General features: G+C 46.7%; 1 protein-coding gene across 20 annotated transcripts in view; it reads left to right on the top strand.

Annotated features, from left to right (window-relative positions):
* The first annotated feature begins 4,012 nt into the window (after positions 1–4,012).
* LOC142584895 (uncharacterized) overlaps positions 4,013–24,333 on the top strand; it is an 84,936-nt gene continuing 64,615 nt past the window's right edge. For 17 of the 20 annotated variants that reach the window (XR_012828965.1, XR_012828964.1, XR_012828962.1 and 14 more), the window contains exons 1-3: positions 7,031–7,119; positions 11,128–11,186; positions 19,330–19,544. Coding sequence is in view for 4 of the 20 variants with exons in the window: in XM_075695225.1 (XP_075551340.1) it covers positions 19,447–19,544 (98 nt within the window). In the remaining 16 variants the exon portion in view is untranslated. Of the gene's footprint in view, positions 4,119–6,983; positions 7,120–11,127; positions 11,187–13,620; positions 13,686–19,329; positions 19,545–24,333 lie in introns of those variants that run through there. The other 3 variants (XR_012828959.1, XR_012828972.1, XR_012828960.1) reach the window with 3 other exon arrangements.

Below are 24,333 nucleotides of genomic sequence, written 5' to 3'. Positions count from 1 at the left end.
TTTGTTACCCCAGCCAGCAATTCAGAAACAATAATTGTGTGGTTTATCCTCCGGAAACAGCACAGATGATTATCAAGGACGGCAAAATCGTAGAACCAGCCCAAGAGCGTAAATCTTACGGAACATTCGGAAGTATGAAAGCTATGTGAAATGTCCCGCTGACATTACATACTCTGTCAAAACACATCGATTATTTAATGACCTTGTTTTATCTCCCAAAGAAGCACAGCATCGACAAGGGGTCGGGGTTAGGGGTCGGGTCGACAGTAAAAGATTCGCAGAATTTAAAAACGATACAACATCGGAATAGTTTTTTGTGGCGTCAAAAAGTGCCTACAGAGCTGACTAATTGCTGCCTTTGACGTCAGACGGGCATGTCGGTTACGTAGCGATGTGGGAAAGGCGATTACATTGTAATCTTTATAGTTCACCAAAAGAAAAATGGCCGCATGCATGCAGTGTTTAGGGTACTAAGGGAACTTATTGGTACCGTGAGCGTGTACAATGGGGCTAGTGTCGGTATTGGCAATAAAGCGTCACCGTGATATTAAGCTCGAAAATGTGCTTGCGGCGTTTTCTAGTGCATAGTTGCTTTTCAAAACTACCAGAAATAAACTAATCAACGAAACATTTCCTGATTTTGTCTTCATGTCAAGCACGCTTGTGTTGTGTTATGTTAAACGAAAGAAAAGAAAACATGAGACAGAAACCACCGAAAACAATCAATGTCAGCGATAGCTTTATTCTATGACATACTGCATATACGCATGCTATTCGTGAATCGGGAGATATTACGGGCACGTCAGCAGACGTACGAAGGGCCAATTTCACTGCCAAAAACAATGCAAAATGACACCACGGCACGGTATGTCTTGTTTGAATCACATCACTCCAGTTGAATCACCGTAGCCGCCGCCACTATCTCTAATCCATAGTATTCTGGCTGCAACGTCGTTGCAGTGGCTATCTGTCAAGCGTCTGCACTCGACGCGGAAGTGTGTGGTGCGATTGTGGTACTGTCATTTAATATATTTAAGGCTACATAGCTATGATTATCTAGGCATTCTGGGAGACTGGCCGCGGTATGTGCTCTATCGGCCACATACACAGTGGCGCATATTGTCTGTTTGGGAAGACAGCACCCAGCACAACAGCTACCAGCCCATCTTGACTTCCCTTCCATATACAGCTAGCGACTTACGAAAAGCTATCACTTTACAATTGTTTCTGTTAAATGGATGACGAATGAAAATGGTCTGGGTCAAGGTTACTCTGATAACCGCGTAGCGCTGGTCGATACTCCACTCACATTGAGTTTGGCCTGCACTGATTCCGCAAGGCTCGCATGCCAGGTAGTGGATCGGGAGTAGCTGACCGTTGTGCCAGGTACCCCATACACGCCCGGCAGTCGTGGCACTTACAGCCACCCTGCATCACGGGTGCCGGTCTCGTTCCTGCTCAGTGGAGCCTTGTTAACTGCCTTGACCGCTGGCTCGGCCGCGTCTGATCTCGTTGGCTCGTCGCCAGTACCTCCAGTTCTCCTCGGTCACTTCTCTCGCCGCCACAGGTTTAATTTTCCTGCTAAGCATTCTTTGGCTGTTCCTAGGCACCTCGTCATAGCGGAGCTTGTCTTTCATTGTTCTGGGCGTCTTCAATAAAAAAGAAATTTGCCTGGTGCTGGAATGAAACGCCCCCATCGTAATGCATTAAGTCGATGCACCTCAGCGACACTGCCACGATTCGCTTTTTCTTCGCACGTCTTTCGATTCGCACGCACACTTCTCTCTCGCGCTGACATGAACTAGCCTTTCATACAGAACTCTAGAGCTCATCGCATAACGCGAGCTTGAGCACGTGCACACGCACTTCGTTCCATTTCTCCACGGACTCGCGGGAATGAAATGTGCGAATGAGGGTCAATTTAGCCACTGTACTTCAGTTGCTTATAAAAGCAAGAGCATGTCAGCTTCTACCGTTCTTTCCCCGAGGCTGCTGTAACGTTTCAGGGCGCTGTGTTAGGCTGAACCGCCCAAGTCGTAATGAAGCGGGCTGTAAAGATTATTAGCCAGAAAAAAGTTTGTCGCCATGCCATCGCCTTTATACTTAAGTCGCCGCGGTCATCATCTCGCGTCACACACGTATGCAGCTGCTGCTTTGAGGGCCCCTAAGCGACCTCTGAAAATTTTTGTGTGCATATCTTGAACAAAGACGACCATGGCGTCGATAATGCCGCGACGCTAATATCTGGCGAATGCACCAGCGCTACACAAGGCGGGAACACCAACAGTGAAAATACAATTTGTGAAGGTAGGTTTGACAGCGAAGCTGTCAACAACTAAAATGAGTACCGATTGCGACGTAGCTTGAAATCATTCACATGACGACATTCTTGTGCACTTTTAACTAATTATTAGCCTAAGACGTATCAATGGTCTGCGACTTGGATTGCGTCGCTGCTTCGTGGACCTACAAGTAGTGGACAGAGAGAAGCGAAATATTCGCCACGTCTGGTATGCACGCTGCTCTTCAGGAGTCCTTACTACACGTGGCCTTCCCATAGCACTGTCCCAACACAAAGCAGTTGCTAGGCGGGTTCTTCTTTTATGTGGGAAACTGTTGTTACGTCACACCCTTATTGTTTGCTATAGTCAAGCTGCCGTCACCGCGGCAGCTTGCGCACGAGTAATAGTTACCGGGAAACGTATGCGGGAAGCGCTACATGTTTCGCATTGCATGTTGCCGCCGGAGGGCCTTATTATCAATTATGTGAATCGCATGCTCGTTTTCAGCTTCCTATGTATAGAAATGTAAGCTGTTCTCTGTGTGGTATGCGGGATTCCAAGTTCCTAAAATCCCAAAACACTCACCAAAGTGAGTGCTTGCAGTATAGAGAAGCATATTGGTAAAGGACTTCCATAGAGTACTGCGGCCGGGTTACTCCACTGCCGCCAGCGCCCCGTACGGCTGGTCAGGCCGCCAATTTTGGCTTTCATAATTTTGGACGTGTGGTTAAATCTCTTCTTTAATTTCTCTTTCGACAGCACGGCTCTCGATTCTAGTTTATCTAGCACTTTTAAAATGTTCAACTACGTCGTCTATAGTGGAGCGCAAGAGCTTTAGTGTTAATTTAAATTTTAGGCATGCCGCATATACAGACCTAATGACCTCGTGGATCGCAACCTTTTTGCTGGAAAAAGCGCCAAGATTCTCGAAGAGCCCAAGCAAGGCTGAATTAGCTTATGCAAATCAGAAAAATAATGCTGTGAGAGCTGTTCATATTGCAATCTTCTGCCGTTTTTCAGCCGCGTTTCTCAGTTGTTTACAATAGGATGGCGTGGTTCCGTAAAAAACGTTCTTGCTTACATTGGGAACCGCAAAGAAAAATGACTGGATCACAAACATGATAAAGACAGACCAGAGACACATACCGCACCAAAAGTGTTTTGGCCATAACCAGCAACGCGTCAAGCCCTTGCGAACCGGCCCAGGCCCATGCATCGTGTATGTACAGTGAAATAAACAGCCTCCACGCAATGATTCCGAATGACAAATCGATGCACGTATGTCAGTGGGTGATCGTTTGGGTCGAATTAGTGTGTCGCCGCAAGCGATATATCTGCCACGTAAGCCATGCTTTTTTTCATTCCCGACATATCCACACTGAAATCGCCTACAACGACCACAGCGGTAGTGTCATCGCACCTAACCGACGCAGAGTAGCCATGAACCTTACGGGGCTATGAGGCATAGCATTTTCGCTTGCTTACGGGGGTACGGAGCATTGACGATGACTGTTTCTTAAAAAGAACAGAACGCGGGCTTGCTCAGTTTTGTGTCCTTGTAGCTAATGCGTCGTGAAGCTGCTGTCTTACTGAACGTACTGCCGTAAATTCATACCCACTTGTTATTTACCGTTGCTTTTCTCATTGCACAGCTGTCGCATTGGTAATAATTTTTTTTTTATCTCGACCTTTTATTACATGTCACGTTTCATTCCATTGGATGAAGACCGTTCAAGGGATAGGGCAAGATGTGAGTGAAAAGTCAGAGTATACCAACTCCTCAGGAGGGCGCTACCGACGGCGTCTATTGCCAGCAAAAAAGGCTGTCAAGTAACAGTGAGTTTCCATTGACATTCTTATTGACCTGCTTCTGTTGCTTGGATTTGCCGGGTGTAGCAGGTCGCGTTTTTGGTGTTGGTGACGACCAATGATGTTCGTTAGACAAATTTGTTATGCTTCGCAATTTGCTGAATGATTGCGCCGTTGAGTAGGTCACGTATACATGCAGGTATACGCCCTAGAAAGCCGTCGCTTCTTGTCCTTGTCCGTAGTTGCACAGCCAGTGTTAATTTGCAACTGTCAGCAGCATAGTTACCAGATAACCAGATAACGTCGGCTACTGACAGTTTGCATGTAGATATCTGGCATAATAAGTGGCGTCAGCATCCTCCACGGTTCTCGAATGGTTGGGGGGCCGCAGCATCACTTGCTGTTCCAGGTTACATTAGCACATGGTCTGCAGTGACTTCAACGCACCGAAAGTAGCAGTGCTCATTTCATACTAGCCACCCTGGTTCCATCAAAACTTTATATAATAAATGTCTGCCCCGTCTCTTCGTGCTTGCTGTTCCCTGTGGCTGTGCTGTTGCGTTGCTGACGTCGACGTCACGAATTCCGTACCGGCTGCTGTACCCACATTTTGGTGGTGGCGAAATGTAAAAGGGTCAACCGCTTTGATTTACGTGCAGGTCAAATAACCACAGTTGGCCAAAGTTTGTATGGCCTCGTAATCATGTGTGATTTTGTGGCATAAGACCTTGTAATTCTTTTTATAATTTTTGCACATGGGACGTCATGCGTTGCACACGCACACGCACACGCACGCGCGCGTACGCGCACACACACACACACACACACACACACACACACACACACACACACACACACGCGCACACGCACACAGACACAAACAGACACACACACAGTAGTGCTACCCTAGTCAGTCTGGCACGTGGGTGCTTCATACTCGCACGCGTGTCCGGGGCACGTGCAACCCAAGCGGTGACCAGAGGAGTGCAAAAGGTTCTCGTGTCCTCGCGGCGGGGGCCTCATAGCAAATACATTATAATGAAACTGCATTTGCACACACAGCATGGAAAGTGTGTTCCTGGACGCATTACTCTGCTTTCAAATGTTAAAAAATATGGAAACACGTTTTTTTGCGTGAAATTCTCAATTTGGATGTAATACAGTTGTCTGCAGTGGTCTGGTATGTTCATCGTTTGCACATAGCGTTGGGGATTACTAATGGGCGTCGTCTTCTTTCTGCATAAAAACTTGAATGTTGCGCACTATCGGCCTGCGGTGCTTCATGGAAACGTCTTGTACCGTTGGGCAAGCCGCACGAGGACAGCCAACCAAGCTCATACAAAGTAATTTTTGCTGGAATTATTTAGCGACCATCGCCAGGACAAAATACTCCGGCGACCTAACTCGCTATAGATATTCAGCTGCTCATATCGGACAACCAAGGTCGCCGCATGATGAGGCGATTCGGTGCAGACGTGTGAGTGACCATGAAGTTTGTGAATGTACACAGCACAACTTCGGCGAGTTGAATGTGAAACCATTTTCGATTCCAAGTGATGCATTGTACATTGACAAACTTCATGGTCACTCGTATGTCTGCACCGAACCGCCTCATGATGCCGCGACCGTTGTTGTCCGACATTGGCTTACTGTTGCTGTTGTTCGCATCAAAACAACATATCGCGACTAATATACCTGTATATGCAGGGTAGCGCACCCTCGGGTGCCCTTAAATGGAGAAACTTGTGGAAGGGCAGGAGGTATTGAACTTTTTCTCTAAGTAGGCGGATGATTTAAAGTGTTTCAACGCCTTAGTGTTGACACGTAAAATTAGTTCACTTAGTAAGATAAGTGCACCTTAGGTGCTACGGACTCGAAACAACGTACGCTGTTTCTTCAAATAAGCGCCAAGGCAAGTACCGCTCGCAAAAATTGCCCGTATGAATGCTTATGTGCTGCGCCCGTAAAACGTAGTCGTAGCCTGAGCCTTAGGTTCAGCTGGCGCCTTTGGTGGTAGTACTGTCGATGGCGCCGAAGCACACTGTCCAATGCTCGGCATTGTTTTTAATCAATCCATTTTATTTTAGTTTGACGGCGGACAGAACCATAAAAGCTCGAAGTTGTTTTCTTTTCGTCCCTATCCGCCGATTTTTTGTCGCCATGGTGCCGCATTCTCGTCGTTAGGTCGCCATCCCATCCACAGGTCTCAACTTCGAGGAAGGAAAAATGGGAAGAAAAGGAAACATTTTCCAACCCCGGTGGTTTCATCTCAAATCCCAACGGCAATACGCAGATGGCAGGTGGGCGCCGCTAAAGCGCTGGAGTGCAGATTCGGTACTTGGCATGTGCGCTTGATTTTGCTTGCCAGGCAGACTCTGGAGAAAGTGGTATAGTGTCTTTACATGGATTAAGGAAGATCAGAGGCGCCATAGTGCAGAAGGCCAGGACACCGCTCTCTGCATAACAAAGAAGACGGTTGTTCCGGAGGATGGCGGTGTCTGGAAGGGTCCGGAATTCTAACAAAGTTCAAAAAGCTTGCTTCAGGTTTAAAACCTAGGTAAAATCTTGGGTCTCATATGTCAAAACCACGATCAGCATAAGAGGCAGGCTGTAGTGGAGAGGGAGTGGGGCGCTGAGGATTATGTTGAACACCTGGAAATTTTTAGCGTGCGTCGAACGTACGACAAACGAGCGTGTTTTTTTTGCATTTTGCTCTAATCGAAATGCCGTCGTGGCGGCCGAGACTTCACCGGCCAGCCAGAGCCCAGAAGCGATACGCCATAGCAAATGGGATACCGGGGCGGGTGCTTCATGCTTGAATTGAACGTGGTGCAAACATTTTTTTTTCATGTTGGTTACCGTGAAAGTGCACCATTTACGGTTGACCTGCAGGCTTCGAGCGAGCCTCATTGGGGAAAATGGGCGCCTACCCCAAGCAAACAGCGACGCCGCCCGAAGCCTACAGTGGGGTACCGAAGACTCCAGGTCCCAAGGGGGTGAGGAGCCCGCCAAGAAGGGTACGTTTGTGGTGAGCATCTATATAGGAACTGACTGGCGCGTAGAATTACTCAGTGCTACAGGACATAAGTGAGCACTGCTGCCACAAAGTATTGCAATACAAGGGAGCTATGCAGCAAGGCCCAAGTTTGTCATGGTTCTTGATCAGCGTGAGCTCTCGCGACGCTGTGATATGAATGAGCTGATGTAACCAGACATGAAATTATACCCTCGGCACGCCTCCAATTTCATTGGCTATTCGAGACTCACTCTTGGGTTATCGTAACTTGGACGTTACGTCATGGGTGGTGAAAACGTCACGTGGTTGAACCGTCCGTGCCTTCTTTTCATTTATATATCGTTACACCCAGTGCAGAACGCGCCAGAGCTATACGATAGCTCCTTCTTTCTTTTATAAAGGCTTTTCGCCACGCAACGTTCATGAAGGGGTAATCCTTCACTAGAACGAGAGCGAGCAATTTTCCGAATCACTCACTCCGGCCGAATCAGACAGTTAAGCGCGCGTTATTCTCCTAGTTTGTAGCGGCTTCGCTTGGCTGTCCGTGCGCCTGATGAGTGCCCGGGTGGCGCGCTTTATATTGGAGATAATCTGCGCCGGCTTCAAGCTTGGAATGAGAGATGGCTCGTCCCTTTGCGTGTGCCATCTCCGCGAGCGTCCAGTGTTGTTTCCGTCGCTGCTTCTACAGTGGAAAATACGCCTCCTCCACAGCGTCGGACGGGTTCAGGCGAAGTGCCGATGAGCGACGTCCCCGCTGTTGGCTTTGTCGTTGGAGCTCACGCCGCGTTTGTAGCCGGTGCACACTGCGACGTCCGCAGCCGCGGTTGAGGCGAGCTCGACGACTGCTTTCTGTTTCTCGTTTTATTTCTCGTTGTCGCCGGGTTGTTCCGTGTGAAGTCCAAATGGCATACGAATGAGCGACTCTTGCATCGTGGATGGCGGCTTGTTGCGCATTATCTTTCCGAGCGTTCAATATTCAGGTTAGGTGGAGGTCACGTGGCCAAACGTGCGCTTTGGAAGGAGAGCGCGCGTCTTCTCCTCTATCGCTGCCGTAGGTGCGAATGACTGCGCGCGGGTGACATTTACGGGGTCCGCCGGCCGAATCTGACTGTCTGTAATCACTGGTAGCTGCAGTGATGAAGGGCGAGCAGGGATGGCTGCTAACTTCGTTCGCGCTGTCCTTGTGCGCCCCTAGGGTTGCAGATGGCGTAATAGCTAATTGGAGATTTCGCTGACGGAGACCATTTTAATAGTGGACATAAAGATAGGGCAGATAGTGATCACGGCTCTAGTTAGCGGATTCACAGTGAATCGCGCGGCTGTACCACCCTTTGGTCCCCGCGGCCGGCGTTGGGACAGTGAGTGCTTGTGGTCATCCAGTTGGATATTTAAAGGTTAACATGATCACTATGCTATTACACTATGCTTGTTATTTTAATTAGTAAGTGAATTTTCGCTACAGTTGATCTGGCCGATATAAGGAATAGAGTCGTCTAAGGGCCACACCTTTTTGCCGCCATTTTCGCGAGCCTTACATGGCTCGATTACATGATTACGAGAAAGCGTTTGATTCAGTCGAAACCTCAGCAGTCATGGAGGCATTACGGAATCAGGGTGTAGATGAGCCATATGTAAAAATACTGGAAGATATCTATAGCGGCTCCACAGCCACCGTAGTCCTCCATAAAGCAAGCAAAAAAATCCCAATAAAGAAAGGCGTCAGGCAGGGAGATACGATATCTCCAATGCTATTCACAGCGTGTTTACAGGAGGTATTCAGAGACCTGGATTGGGAAGAATTGGGGATAAAAGTTAATGGAGAATACCTTAGTAACTTGCGATTCGCTGATGATATTGCCTTGCTTAGTAACTCAGGGGACCAATTGCAATGCATGCTCACTGACCTGGAGAGGCAAAGCAGAAGAGTGGGTCTAAAAATTAATCTGCAGAAAACTAAAGTAATGCTTAACAGTCTCGGGAGAGAACAGCAATTTAAAATAGGCCTCGAGGCACTGGAAGTCGTAAGGGAATACATCTACTTAGGGCAGGTAGTGACGGCGGATCCGGATCATGAGACGGAAATAATCAGAAGAATAAGAATGGGCTGGGGTGCGTTTGGCAGGCATTCCCAAATCATGAACAGCAGGTTGCCATTATCCCTCAAGAGAAAAGTATATAATAGCTGTGTCTTACCAGTACTCACCTACGGGGCAGAAACCTGGAGGCTTACTAAAAGGGTTCTACTCAAATTGAGGACGACACAACGAGCTATGGAAAGAAGAATGATAGGTGTAACGTTAAGGGATAAGAAAAGAGCAGATTGGGTGAGGGAACAAACGCGAGTTAATGACATCTTAGTTGAAATCAAGAAAAAGAAATGGGCATGGGCAGGACATGTAATGAGGAGGGAAGATAACCGATGGTCATTAAGGGTTACGGACTGGATCCCAAGGGAAGGGAAGCGTAGCAGGGGGCGGCAGAAAGTTAGGTGGGCGGATGAGATTAAGAAGTTTGCAGGGACGGCATGGCCACGATTAGTACATGACCGGGGCTGTTGGAGAAGTATGGGAGAGGCCTTTGCCCTGCAGTGGGCGTAACCAGGCTGATGATGATGATGATGATGATGATGATACATGGCAGCGGGCCAGTTGACCTAATATTTGCAACTACGTGTGTGAAATCAGCTGTAAACCAAAGCGATAACCTCCTCTAGCCATCTATTAGCGACGCGCTAAAGGACGCAACTAGTGCGACTGCTACTCAGTTGGATTTTAAGAAAATATACTGTCTGTCAAGGTGGGGAGGGGGGGGGGGCGGCAACCCGTACATGAGTGCGGCCCTTACACGAATTTATACTGTAAGAGTTTTCCTTCGTGTAATAACTTCACTATCAATAATACTGCTTTGCCTTTCCGGCGAAACTGCAGCCTCTGTATTTTCTTTTTCTGTTCTTTTCCTTATTTACCACTAGTCTGAGTGTAAGCGCAGCTGCGCCTCAGCCCTATTGAATCTGATTTCTCCTGAATGCGCATTAGCCTCATTTCAGTTACTGAGTGAATTTATGTGTATTTGTGGGCCTTGCTTGCAAGTGTCGATGTTTCCATCCCTAATAAATGTTATAAATTATTAGAAGAGTTTTTCTAGTCTTTAGCATTACGGACTGGAAAAAGCAGCAATACTGAGTCACCTGTCATTCAGCTGTATATTGCAAGCCGTTCTTTAAAGTCCGTAGGTTCTCTTTTTTTTTCACTGTCAAAAAGCATGCAAAGCAATTTTAAGCGAGTTGAACACACGTGATAATTATTCTCCAGGTGTAGGCTATCCGTATCATTAAAGATAATTGTTGGCTACCTTCTCCTGTTGAAAAAATATAAATTTTGTGCTGTGTATATATTTAAATGTATTGTTTGTGATTGGTGTTCACAGTGGTAATTTTCGAAGGTAGAAATGCGGATGAGGTTCGTTCGTGCTTCTAATGCTCAACTAAAGAAAGGCAACTAAAAAGAAACCTGAAGTGATGCGGCTAACAGAACTCTGATAACACTTTAGGGGCGTGGGCTGGCTTCGGCCGTAGTGGGCGCCTATGGTGACAAGAGAAGTCGCAAGGACGGAAGCGAAGTTCCGGATAAAATGAATATTATATTTCGTTGTGATTTACACTTCACGTAAGTAAACTGAATTTTGCAACAGACGACGACATTGCTGAAGTCAGTACCATATTTTACTGGGATGTTAGATACGCATCGTTCCGTTGGCATTGGTGAAGAAAATTGGTGCCTTTCTTTAACCAATAAAAATTTGTGGACGCCTTAATTTGGGGAATCAGTTCACATAAATACGTAAACAGGCACACGTAAACGAATTAAGCATCGTAGTGTCATCCTGACTTCTTTTGAATGGAGTGTGCCGTGCTTTGGAACGAAATTACGTTTCATTGATACAATTGTTCGCACGCCCTATAGTAATTCATTCACTTCATTATTGCATTTTTCTCTTCTTTTGCTCTCTTTTGATCTGCAGGCAGAGCCGGGGGCAAGAACGGCAAGACTGAAACGAACAGCAGTGGCATGCCGAGAAACGTAAGCCATTGAATTGAATTCTGGTGTTTTACTTTGCCAAAACCACGAGTTCAGTGTGAGGCACGCTGTAGTGGGGGACTCCGGATTAACTATAGACCACTCTAGGGGATCTTTAACGTGGGCCCAATCCACGGGAAACGGGCGTTTTTTTTTTTTTTGCATTTTGCCCCCATCGAAATGCGGCCCCCGCGACCGGGATTTGATCCCGCGATCTCGCGCTTATATACACAAGCGACACACCATATAGCCGTTAAGACCACGTGGCGGGTGCGCAAGTTGTTCATGGCCACCTTTGAAATTACCTGCCCATGCTGGCTTCGGCTGACCGACGCCTCCTCTAACTACATACCCCTGAACGTGAGCCGCAAACGCGCTGCCACTCCCTCCTCTTCTCTCCTCCTTTTGGGCCGGCGTAAAGATCGATGGATGGATGGATGCTACGGGTGTCCCCTTTGGAACAGGGCGGCAGGTTGCGCCAACAAGCTCTTCTTATTACACTGCCTAATGTCCTGCCTACGTTAAAAGAGAAAAAAAAATGGAAAAGGAAAGAAGCAACCCACGATGAATTCCCATAACCAAATTTCCTAAACCCCTATTGTGAACTTTGTTTTATACACCCCCGTTGTTTGCTGTTTCTCTACTTTTCTTCCACCCTGCTCTCGCTGAACCCAAGTGCTTCAACGAGGCCAGAAATGCCAAAAGCGACCGCTGGGCAGCTATCTTCCCATTCTAATAAAACGTCGTTTCCCTATAGCTTTACCGCAGCTAGCACTTGCTTCTTCGTCGTTGTTGTATCTCGATTTATATGTGCGTGTTCGAAGGCGTCCTATTCTCGCTTCGGAAAGTAATCGACTTCCTTTCCTGGTTTCGTTTTTTCCCTGTTTAGTATAGATACTCATAGCAAGTTTCTTTCCCATTGCCAGCACCCATGAGATTCTCTCAGCCTCTCTGACATTCCTCTTCACATTCTTTGTTGCCGTGTTGCCCAGCGTGCTGGTCGCATTCTTGCTGGTAAGCTTCCTAGTTCTTTTCCTCCACTGTGGTTCCGGTAGGCAGCGCCTCTCGCTTCGGCCAGTTGTAAACAGCCGCCCCGACGCAACTCTTGCAATCTCACAGCCCAAGCCTGCCGCTGGTCACGTGGTCACGTGAATCTAGGGAGGGCAGTGGCGAGCGCTACACCGCGGCGCCTCCTTGGAACGCGCGGCACTGCAGGCCGGCTTCTATGCTAAAGCAAGCGACGTTCGCGGTGGAGACGCTGACCTGACGTCACAGGTTTCCACTGGTTGCTATGACACGTTATTATGCAGGAGACGGTGTTATTGTCAACTATATTAAATTGGTACGACGACGAGTAGCGCATGTTAACGCTTTTCGAACTTTGATTTAATAAATGTCGGTGACGTGTCGCTTATATTGAACGGGGGTTACGCGCAAGCCTATGCACGCCGCGAAGACGGACAGCGAGCACCGCGGGCGTCGAAGCAAAGCGGGAAAGGGCGCGAACACGGTCGCCGTCGCTACATTGATCTCGACGATGCGACGCCTGGTGGGCCACAGGAAGGCGCATATTAACGCGATTGGTTTACGTGCCCTGTTTCGCACAAAATCTCGCGTCGGCGTCCAGCGAAGACCGTCTTGTGAGCACAAAATCATGCCTAAGCACGCATGCCTTGCACCACACTCCGTGTAGCGCCGGGAACTACTGAATGAATTGAATTTATCGAAGTAAAATGTTTCAGAAAACTAAGACTTATACACTTATACTTATAGACTTATAGGTTGCGGAGTTCGCGGTCTGCTCGTGATGTCCTCGATGGTCGCTCAATGTATCAGAATTATCAAATCAAGCCAAAGAAGGCAGTGCAAACATTTGCTTTCCCACTGCGTTCGGTTTGTTTGTCTCATACAGAACGAAACTGCGCAGTTATCAACAAGTGAACAATGTTTGATGTCACTAAAGCTACGCGCGTTCAATGACTGGTTTAGGTTAGTGTAGAGCTGAAGCGTTGCGAAGAACTTTCGTTTTGTGTAAACAGGGCCTACGGGTAAATGAAATGCTGAATTTGACATCACATCGTGCTAGAAGTATTCAGATGTGGGGATTGTGCATCTTTTGACATATCTAAGAGTGAAAAAAAAGAAAGATCAATACGTAGTCTTTCCGTTGCAGTGCTCAGTGTGGACACTGCAAGGAATATTCAACGTGATATGTTCAGGCAAACTAATGCATCGTCAACTTGCAGCTATACCGAAACTACATCCATAGTGAAATGAGCTCTGTTTCTGCCTTTCTGTTTAGTGAAGATCAGTTTGCTACGTAATAAATATAGTTGATTGTCAAGTAGTTTGGAAAGCGTCAAACATGCTTCAAGGGCTTTCTCTTCCCTCTCCAAGCATGTGCACTAAGATCAACAGCATAGGAGCGACCATCAACGGCTCTGGAAGCGAGAGACATTTCTCAAGGGACGAGACGAGAACAAGCTTTCCAGGTGGGTGGTGGTGAGTTCGACACTGCCATTCTTGTAAATGGCTGTCATAGTGCTTATGTAGATTAGTTTCGCCGGAGGCGACATATCGAGGGGGTACTGTGAATTTCTTAGAGCTGGTTGTCAGCACGTTGGCTGAAACAAGCAATGCAGGTCGGTCGTACCACAAGTTGTTTCACGTGATGTCTACGGCAGTCTTCTAAAGCTTATTAAACTAAATGTAAACTTAACGAATCTCGGGGAATAACTTTTGCTGCAGTGCGACATATCTGAATGCTACTCGGGATAGTGATAGGCAAGGTAATGTAAAAGTAGTTTCCCTTTCTGAAATTTAGCAGAAATTCTGCTACGCGTGAAGGACGCCTCTCTGGATGTTTCTATGATTACCATATTGTTCCCCTATGGTTCAACGAATTCAATCTATAGGTAAATTTAATCTTTAAGGTTGCAGCTTGAGCCCCCTTGCACCACCAAGAGACTGGCGCCTCTTGAATGAGCGATCCGACAAGCGGATGCAGTTAAACCCGTGACGGATATATCGGTATTTTGTCGCACAAATTCACAACAGTGAAAAAAAAAAAACTAACGCCTTCCGAAAGTTTTAATACACATGGATACAATCAAGAAATCTTTTCATTACGGAAGGTCATTTGAGACAATCAGACATACTATATTTACAATTCGCACAATATATAACAATTTCTGAGCACAAGGACTACAATTGTAACGACATAGCAGCGTCAGTTTACAATGCGATGGTTTATTTACTTATCGAAGCATGCCTTGTGCCATTGTTTTCATTTATTTTTCGGCGGCGCAATAAAGGATTATTGGGTAATAAATTATCAGCCGCAGAAATAACACCAGAGTAAGTAGGAACGGTGTGGATTAAGTTATTGAGCAGCTGATAAGGTATATGACAAATAAATATTAATATGGAAAATGCACAGCGTAGACTGTGTAGTTTTAGAAATAGCGTCTTTGCGTACCCAAAAGGTCTCACCCTTTGTGCGCTGTTATGTACCCAATTTTCGTTCTTTGTATAACTTTTTGCGTCGTTTTCAAATCCGCATGGCTTGTTTGAAGCTTGCCTTACTTCTCGTCGCTCGCTTCCTTTCTTTTCGGCGAGCTTCTTCCTGAAACTTGCCTCACTGCCACCTCGCCTCGTATTAGCTCGTGATAAATTTTGCCAGCTGAATACATCGTGCATCTAGGTATTCGATGCACGAGGTACTCAGTTCAGGTACTCGGCTATTCAGAGGTATTGAACACAACGTTCATGAAGGTGCGCCCCTCCATTATAGAACGAGGGCGAACATTTGTTCGAATCAGTCAGTTTCGCCGCATGAAATCGTTAAGCGCGCCTTTTCTCCTAGTTTGTAGCGACTGCACTTGGCTGTCCGTGCGCCTGAGGAGTAGGCGGGTGGCGCGCTTTATTTTGGAAGTAACCTGCGCCGGGTTCAAGCTTGGAATGAGAGATGGCTCGGCCCTTTGCGTGTGCCGTCTCCCCGAGCGCCTCGGGTTGTTTACGTTGGTGCGTGTGCGGTGGAAAGTACGCCTCCTTCTCAGCGTCGGGCGTGTTCTGGCGAAGTACCTATGAGCGACGGGCTCGGTGTTGGCTTTGTCGTTGGTGCTCACGCCGCGTTTGTAGCCTGTGCACACTGCGACGTCTGCAGCCGCGGTAGAGGCGAGCTCGACGCCTGTTTTCTCTTATTTCTCGTAGTCGCCGGGATGTTCCGTATGAAGTCCAAAAGCCATATGAATGAGCGACTCGAACGTCGTAAGCAACGGCTTGATGCGCATTATCTTCCCAAGCGTTCAATATTCAGGTTAGGTGGAGGTCACGTGATCAAACGTGCGCTTTTGAGGGATAGCGCGCGTCTTCTCCTCTATCGCTGCGCAGCTTTGTTCTTTAGGGAAATAAAAGGTTCACAAATGAAAGCCGAATTAAGTGTCGTCAAATAATTAATATTGACGGTAGCAATGTTTCGACAAGACTTGACTGCTTTCCACTTCTCCTGATGAAGACAAATTCACTAGTCGAAACGCGGACTCTCGCATCATTCCTTGTTCCATCACTGCTAACCACTTTGTTCTTCACGATGCTCACAGTCGGCGTGGCTGCAGAATAACGACTTAGCGAGTTATGCCGCAATAACTGCATTTAAGCATGGTGTTTAAGAGCAGAAATCGAGAGCATTCAAAGATCCCTGACTTGCTTCTCACGCTTCCCGGCAAATGTGTCGCATGAAACGATAATGCTTACCGGAAAACGCTGTCGGCGAATGCATGAAGGCGAGCTCTCTGGTAGAAACGTGGCCTCTTGCGTGGGCCGAAGATGGGCGGAGGCGAGCGCGATTTGGATGGCGTTACAAGGAACCGAGCGCGCCGTTGTATGAATGGTAGAAACACTAGAAAGTCAGTATTTGAGTTTCCACGTAACATAGTTACGTTTTCTCGTATATTCAAGGGCACTATAAGGTAACACTATTCCAAACTTTTCTATTCCAATTCTACCATCGGCTCTCCGCGATTGGTCAAAACATTTTTGGGCCACCCCCACTTTACCTGTATGTCACGCGACGTCACGAAAACCGTGATAGCTCCCCATCTAATATAACGTGCACAAACTGATTATGGACGATTTGACCGAACAAAAGAAAGAGTTATTTATGATTCGACGCCTTTTCATCATTAGCCCTCGGTTATTGGTCAAGAGTTTTCGGGCTGCAGACGCTTCCCCTGCCTGTCACGCAACGTCACAAAACCGCAAAAACTCACCACGTCAAAGTAGCGTGTACGCTTTAAAGATACATTAACATGCAGAACGAAACTGAATTTTCTTCTGAATAGCCGCAGGCTGCTCCGTTCCGAAAGGAATAGAATATGGCTGCCAGCAATCGCTCAGGCACTGGCTACTCGCAGTTGCCGGAGAGCATGGGTTTATTTGCGTGTAATAAAACTTCTCGCGTGGCCCTGTAACGTTTTCTAGCCATTTCGACACGTTTACGGCCTCGTTCTGGCAACTCTTCTTTGCTGAGGATCCGTTTTAGCGTAATTCTTAAGCTTCCGTTGCATGCCGCCGCGATTGTTGACGAGTCACCGCAAGCTATGTAAGGGAAAGCGGACCAATTGCAGACGCCGACACCACCCTCTTCACCCGGTTATCAATTTTCAGTGCAGTGGCTCCGACCAATCGATTCCCTCTCCACTTGAGGGTGCTCCTCGCCACATTTGAGCCAATTAGATCAAGCTGCTCAGTGTAGGCAATGTTATTCGTTTTTCAAGCAAACAGAAGTGACTTTGGAAAGATTGGTTGCGCTTTGTAGACGATCACAAGGAAAAAGACAGGACAGGCGCAAGCTAACAACTGAGGTTTATTCGAGGAAAACACTTAAATATCAGACCATGCCAGCGCAGGCGCATCAGGGTATCAGCAGCAGAAAAGAAGAAAATACACAAAATCAGAAAAACCAATGGCGTGGCTCAGCTAAACATATCTAGGAAACGTGCCTCCCTATAGTATAGCATGACCGATGTGTCACTGATGCATGCTTGTCCTTTCTTTTTTATATAAGATACCTCTAGAAGTTCTCGTGCTTTTTCGTTACTGCACTTGCGCAGGATCTTAACCTGGTTGAGCAGAGGCCTGCATTTATGATCTAAGCAATGCATGGGTAAATGACGTTGCTCCCGGTTTATAATTGTCCTTTCGTGTTCTCGGATTCGCACGTTCAAACAACGTCCAGTCTGGCCTATGTAGGTTTTGCCGCATGTCAGGGGAATCTGATAAATTGCACTGATATTGCACTTGCGCAGGTTAAGATCCCGCGCAAGTGCAATAACGAAAAAGCACGAGAACTTCTAGAGGCGCATTATATAAAAAAGAAGGGACAAGCATGCATCAGTGACACATCAGTCATGCTTTTCAATAGAGGCACGTTTCTTAGATATGTTTAGCTGAGCCACGCCATTGGTTTTTTCTGCTTTTGTGTTTTTTATTCTTTTCTGCTGCTGATACCCTGATGCGCCTGCGCCGGCATGGTCTGATATTTAGCTGTTTTCCTCGAATAAACCTCAGTTGTTTCTTTGCGCCTGTCCTGTCTTCTTCCTTGTGATCGTCTACAAAGCGCAACCAATCTTTCCATATATAGTGAACCAACTTGCCCAAAAACGCATTCTGCTAAACAGAAGTGACGTCCTATAAACGAGGAGAGCGTTTGATCGGTCTGTTGAGAAAACCCCGTGAGTGACCGCCCGACGCTTGCGTTGGTGGTTACGCAAATTAGACGTCAGGAGATTGGAATAAAAACATATTGGAATAGTTTTACGTTATAGGGCCCCAAATTACAATGCGACGCTATCATGTCTGTAGGTTGTGAATAGGTCGTACTTAACGACTAACGGAAGCAGAGAGTGCCTCCGTGGTTGGGTATGCGTGGTTCGCCATGGTTTTTGGCTCACTGGACAGTGGTCGACCTAAGGCTGGACGCCAACGCCGGACTTTCTGCGACACGGATTCCTTAATGCTATCGCGTTATAACGAATATATGTAAATTGCATTGTACCCACCACCGAGCCTGGTATTTCTAATATGGAATTTCTGCGGCACTAACTATATACGCAGTGCATTGGGAAATCATAATTGTAGTGCATCCAACGGCTCAGATGTTGACTGGTGTTTTTCTCTTGCGTATATTTGATGAAGCGATACGCAGATTACGAGTTCGGATGTTTCTGAATGCGATATTCGATTTTTACGCTTTAGGAAGCGGATCAGCCGGGCCTTGCAGCGCTGACATTTTATAATTTACTGCGAAGGTCGTAATTATCAGACGCTCTTAGACTTCACACCAGCAATTTTTGGCCGTGTGCCAGAGCCACAGTCAGAAGAATTGCAGTCGTACTTACAATTCCGCAATAGCAGCACTAGTGTTTCGTCACGTTCCTTTTAGCTATCACAGACTTTCAGCGGTTGTGCTTACGAACATTCGCAGCAATCAGTCGCATTCTGCGTCACAGGGAACTTTTTGAGGAGGAAGCTAGTAACAACCAGACTGGCAATCAAATTCTCTAGCGTAGGGCATATACACACAGGTGAAATACGGAACGCTTTACTCGGAGAAACCATAGCATTGGTGAAAACACATTGCAAGGAGATATTCCGAATGCTGTAGGCGTCATTGTAAGGCGGGGCTCTTTCCAAAGGACAAAAAAGAAAAGCATATCGCTTCATGACGATTGTGAGGATAATGCCGCCTATGAAACGTTTACGCAGGGATAGAGCGTTCGGTGGCTGTGTAAACCGGGCCATACGTGGCCGAATGCAGCATTCAACGCCACAGCTGAGTTGCGATGTTCCTATTGGACGGATTTTTCACGACTGAGAGGATGGCGGAAAGCTACTGAACAGGATTGATAGCTTATAAATTTGACATGGCGCAAATATCAATATGCCTAATTAAGTCTGCTATTGTCATTTTTAGGTGTGCGTGGTTCATCGCGCAAACTGGAATTTATGCATCTAAACAACTCGGTTCATTGGTGTTTTCTGAGTCGTAACAATCAGTGAGCAGCTGTGTCTTTGATGATGAAATGACTGTGAGTGTTTCAGTAATAGTAGTAATTAAATGTTATTCGCATTTCGTACTTTGCAGAAAAGCCAGTCGAAGTGTATCTGCGAGACCGGGCAGCTCGGGAGCGAACAGCAGGCAGGGCCCGCAGAAACGGGCGCCTGAAGACTACAGCCTTCCGTCTACCTTCCGCGAGGGTGAATGCCATCGCAGATGGTGGACGTGGTCTGGGTGAAACCGAAGCGAACAGTGGTTGTGTCTGAAGCCACGCGCGGATCCCGAAGACTGGCCTTGCACAGGTTAGTGGAAAGTCACGCCTGCCGATAACGGTAGGTTCAACTTGGCCACCCTGGAACTTTTTCGATGTTCTGGTACGAGAGCCATGTTGTTGCTGTGTCCCGTAAAATCGTGTTGGTCACCTGCCTGGATGTTTTATTTTTCTTGATCAATTTTTGTATGCGTCTCACATCTACTTTGTCCCCCCCATCACCATAACCCTTTCTTACTCGAAATGAATGGCATGTTTGTTTAGTAAGATTACGCTGGGTTCAGTATCATTGAAATACTATAGAAATAAAGCATTTATTTGATAGTCCAACTGTAATGGACAAGGCGTAGTAAAATATCACATCATTGAGTATGTCCATTATAGTTCTTACCCCAGCCAGCACTTCAGAAACAATAATTATGGGGTTTATTCTCCGGAAACAGCACAGATGGTTATCAAGGACGGCAAAATCGTAGAACCAGCCCAAGGGCGTAAATCTTACGGAACATTCGGAAGTATTGAAAGCTATGTGAAACCTCCCGCTGACATTACATACTGTGTCAATACTCATCGATTATTTAATGACCTTGTTTTATCCCCCAAAGAAGCACAGCATCGACAAGGGGTCGGGGTAAGGGGTCGGGTCGACAGTAAAAGATTCGCAGAATTTAAAAGCGATACAACATCCGAATAATTTTTTGTGGCGTCAAAAATTACCCACAGAGCTGACTAATTGCTGCCTTTGACGTCAGACGGGCATGTCGGTTACGTAGCGATGTGGGAAAGGCGATTAAATTGTAATCTTTATAGTTCACCGAAAGAAAAATGGCCGCATGCATGCAGTGTTTAGGGTACTAAAGCAAATTAATGATACCGTGAGTCTGTACAATGGGGCTAGTGTCGGTATTGGGAATAAAGCGTCACCGTGATACTAAGCTCGAAAATGTGCTTGTGTTGTTTTCTTGTGCATAGTTGCTTTTCAAAACTACCAGAAATAAACTGATCAACGAAACATTTCCTGATTTTTTTCTTCATGTCAAGCACGCTTGTGTTGTGTTATGTTAAACGAAAGAAAAGAAAACATGAGGCAGAAACCACCGAAAATGATCGTCAATGTCAGCGATAGCTTTATTGTGTGACCTGCTGCATATCCGCATGCTATTCGTGAATCCGGAGATATTACGGGCACGTCAGCGGACGTACGGAGGGCCAATTTAACTGCCGAAAACAATGCAAAATGACACCACGACACAGTATGTCTTGTTTCAATCACATCACTCCGGTTGAATCACCGTAGCCGCCGCCACTATCCCTAATCCATAGTATTCTGGCTGTAACTTCGTTGCAGTTGCTATCTGTCAAGCGTCTGCACTCGACGCGGAAGTGTGTGGTGCGATTGTGGCACTATCATTTAATATATTTAAGGCTACATAGCTATGATTATCTAGGCATTCCGAGAGAGAGGCCGCGGTATGTGCTCTATCGGCCACATACACAGTGACCCATGTTGTCTAAATGGGAAGACAGCACCCAGCAGAATAGCTACTAGCCCAAGTTGACTCCTCTTCCATAAACAGCTAGCGACTTATGAACGGGAAGGTACGCAGAAGAGCCAAAGAAAGCTATCGCTTTAAAGTATATCTGTTAAATGGTTGACGAAGGAAAATGGTCTCATCATCATCATCATTTATTTTACCTTACGGTCCCCTGTCGGGGTATTACATAAGGGTAGGGGTTACAGAAGATAAGGATAAAAACAAAGATATGGTTACAATTTCTTACGAGACTTAGCCTGTGGATTCGCATTAAAACAAACAAACAAACAACAAAAACAACAAAAGCCAAGAGGCACACTGAATAGAATACAAAAGCAAATTAGAACAGTCACGATGTGAGACGGCAATCGCAAAAGAATGAAAGCACAGTACGGTCATTATAAGGTTAGGGCTTAAGGTGATCAGTAAGCAGCTGCTTGAAGATAATGAGCTTGCGCTCATTGACAACTCTATCTGGTAAATTGTTCCACTCTATAATGGCGCTAGGCAAAAACGATTCATTGAAGGAAAATGTTGAACCATGCAAGCACTGGATGCTGCACAAGTTAAAAAGTCGACGAGATGTACGGGTTGGTGTAATTAAAAGCCTTCTATGCAGTTCGGGAAAGTTATAATAAAGTCGTTGGAAAAGGCACAGTTTCGCAATTTTCTGATGCAACACCAATGGTTCGAGTCCTAGAAACGATTTAATCGCACGGGCACTTTCTTCACGGCTGTACCGGGAAGTGATGAATCTAGCGGCAAGATTTTCGGTCAAGCGGTCAAGGTTACTCTATCATAACCGCGTAGCGCTGGTCGATACTCCATTAACATTGAGTTTGGTCTGCACTGATTCACCAAGGCTCGCATGCTAGGTCGTGGATCGGGAGTACCTGACCGTTGTGCCAGGTAGCCCATATAGGCCGCACAGTTGTCGCACTCACATCCACCCTGAATCTAGGGTGCCGGTCTCGTTCCTGCTCAGTTGTGCTTTGTTAGCTGCCTTGACCGCTGGCTCGGCCGCGTCTCATCTCGTTGGCTCGTCGCCAGTACCTCCAGTTCTCTTCGGTCGCTTGTCTCGCCGCCGCAGGTTTAATTTTCCTGCTAAGCATTCTTTGGCTGTTCCTAGGCACCTCGTCATAACGGAGCTTGTCTTTCATTGTTCTGGGCGTCTTCAATAGAAAAGAAAATTGGCCTGATGCTGGAATGAAACGCCCCCATCGTAATGCATTAAATAAGTCGATGCACCTCAGCCACACTGCCACGATTCGCTTTTTCTTCGCACGCACACTTCTCTCGTGCTGACATGAACTAGCCTTTCATACAGAACTCTAGAGCTCGTCGCATAACGCGAGCTTGAGCACGTGCACACGCACCTGTTTCCATTTCTTCACGGACTCGGGAATGAAATGTGCGAATGAGGGTCGATTTAGACGCCGATCTTCAGTTGCTTATATAAGGAAGAGCATGTCAGTTTCTACCGTTCTTTCCTCGAGGCTGCTGTAACGTTTCAGAGCGCTGTGTTAAGTTTAACCGCCCAAGTCGTAATGAAGCGGGCTGTAAAGATTATTAGCCAGAAAAAAATTTGTCGCAATGCCATCGCCTTCATACTTAAGTCGTCGTGGTCATCATCTCGCGTCACACACGTATGCAGCTGCTGCTTTGAGAGCCCCTAAGCAACCTCTGACAATTTTTGTGTGCATATTTTGAAGAAAGACGCCCATGGCGTCGATAATGCCGCGACGCTAATATCCGGCGAATGCACCAGCACTACACGAGGCGGGAACACCAACAGTGAAAATGCAATTTGTGAAGGTAGGTTTGACAGCGAAGCTGTAAACAACTAAAATGAGTACCGATTTCGACGTAGCTTGAAATTATTCACATGACGACATTCTCATGCACTTTTACCTAATTATTAGCCTAACACGTTTCAATGGCCGGCGACTTGGCTTGCGCCGCTGCTTCGTGGACCGACAGGGAGTGGACCAGAGAGAAGCGAAATATTCGCCAAGTCTCGTATTGACGTTGCTCTTTAGGAGTCCTTACTACACGTGGCCTTCCCACAGCAGTGTCGCATCACAAAGCAGTTGTTAGGCGGGTTCTTCTTTTATGTGGGAAACCAGGAAATGTATGCGGGAAGCGCTACGTGTTCCGCATTGCATGTTGGCGCCGGAGGACCTTATTATCACTTATGTGAATCGCATGCTCGTTTTTAGCTTCCCATGTATAGAAATGTAAGCTGTTCTCTGTGTGGTATACGCGATTCGAAGTTGCTAAAATCCCAAAACACTCGCCAAAGCGAGTGCTTGTAGCCTAGAGAAGCGTGTTGGTAAAGCACTCCCATAGGGCACTGCGGCCGGGTTACTCCACTGCCGCCAGCGCCCCGAACGGCTGGTCAGGCCGCCGATTTTGGCTTTCATGATTTTTCGACGTGTCGTTAAATCTCTCCTCTGATTTCTCTTTCGACAGCACGGATCTCGATTTAATGGTAATTTCAATTTTAGGCATGCCGCATATACAGACGTAATAAACTCGTGGATCGCAACCTTTTTGCTGGAAAAAGCGTCAAGATTCTCGAAGAACCCAAGCAAGGCTGAATTAGCTTATGCGAATTAGAAAAATAATGCTGTGAGAGCTGTTTATATTGCAATCTTTTGCCGTTTTTGAGCCGCGTTTCTCAGTTGTTCACAATAGGAAGGAGTGGCTCCGTAAAAAACGTTCTTGCTTACATTTGGAATTGCAAAGAAAAAGCACTGGATCACGAACATGATAAAGACAGACCAGAGACTCATACCGCACCAAGAATGTTTTGGCCACGGTAAGCAACGAGTCAAGCACACGTGAACCGGTCCAGGCCCATGCATCGTGTATGTACAGTGAGGTAAACAGCCTCCACGCAACGATACCAAATGACAAATCGATGCACGTAACGTCACTGGGTGATCGTTTGGGTCGAGTTGGTGTGGCGCCACAAGCGATATATCTGCCACGTAAGCCATGCTTTTTTTCTTCCCCGACATACCCACATTGAAATCGCCAACGACCACAGCGGTAGTGTCATCGCATCTAACCGACGCAGAGTAGCCATGAACCTTACGGGGCTATGAGGCTTCGCATTTTCGCTTGCTTACGGGGGTACGGAGCATTGACGATGACTGTTTCTTAAAGAGAACAGAACGCGGGCTTTCTCAGTTTTGTGTCCTTGTAACTAATGTGTCGAGAAGCTGCTGTCTTACTGAATGTACCGCCGTAAATTCATACCCACTTGTTATTTACCGTTGC

The sequence above is a fragment of the Dermacentor variabilis genome, chromosome 6 (genome assembly GCF_050947875.1).
Source record: "Dermacentor variabilis isolate Ectoservices chromosome 6, ASM5094787v1, whole genome shotgun sequence".
Lineage (NCBI taxonomy): Eukaryota > Metazoa > Arthropoda > Arachnida > Ixodida > Ixodidae > Dermacentor > Dermacentor variabilis.
The sequence above is the reverse complement of the archived record's forward strand: the minus strand, read 5'-3'. Positions and strand labels throughout refer to the sequence as shown.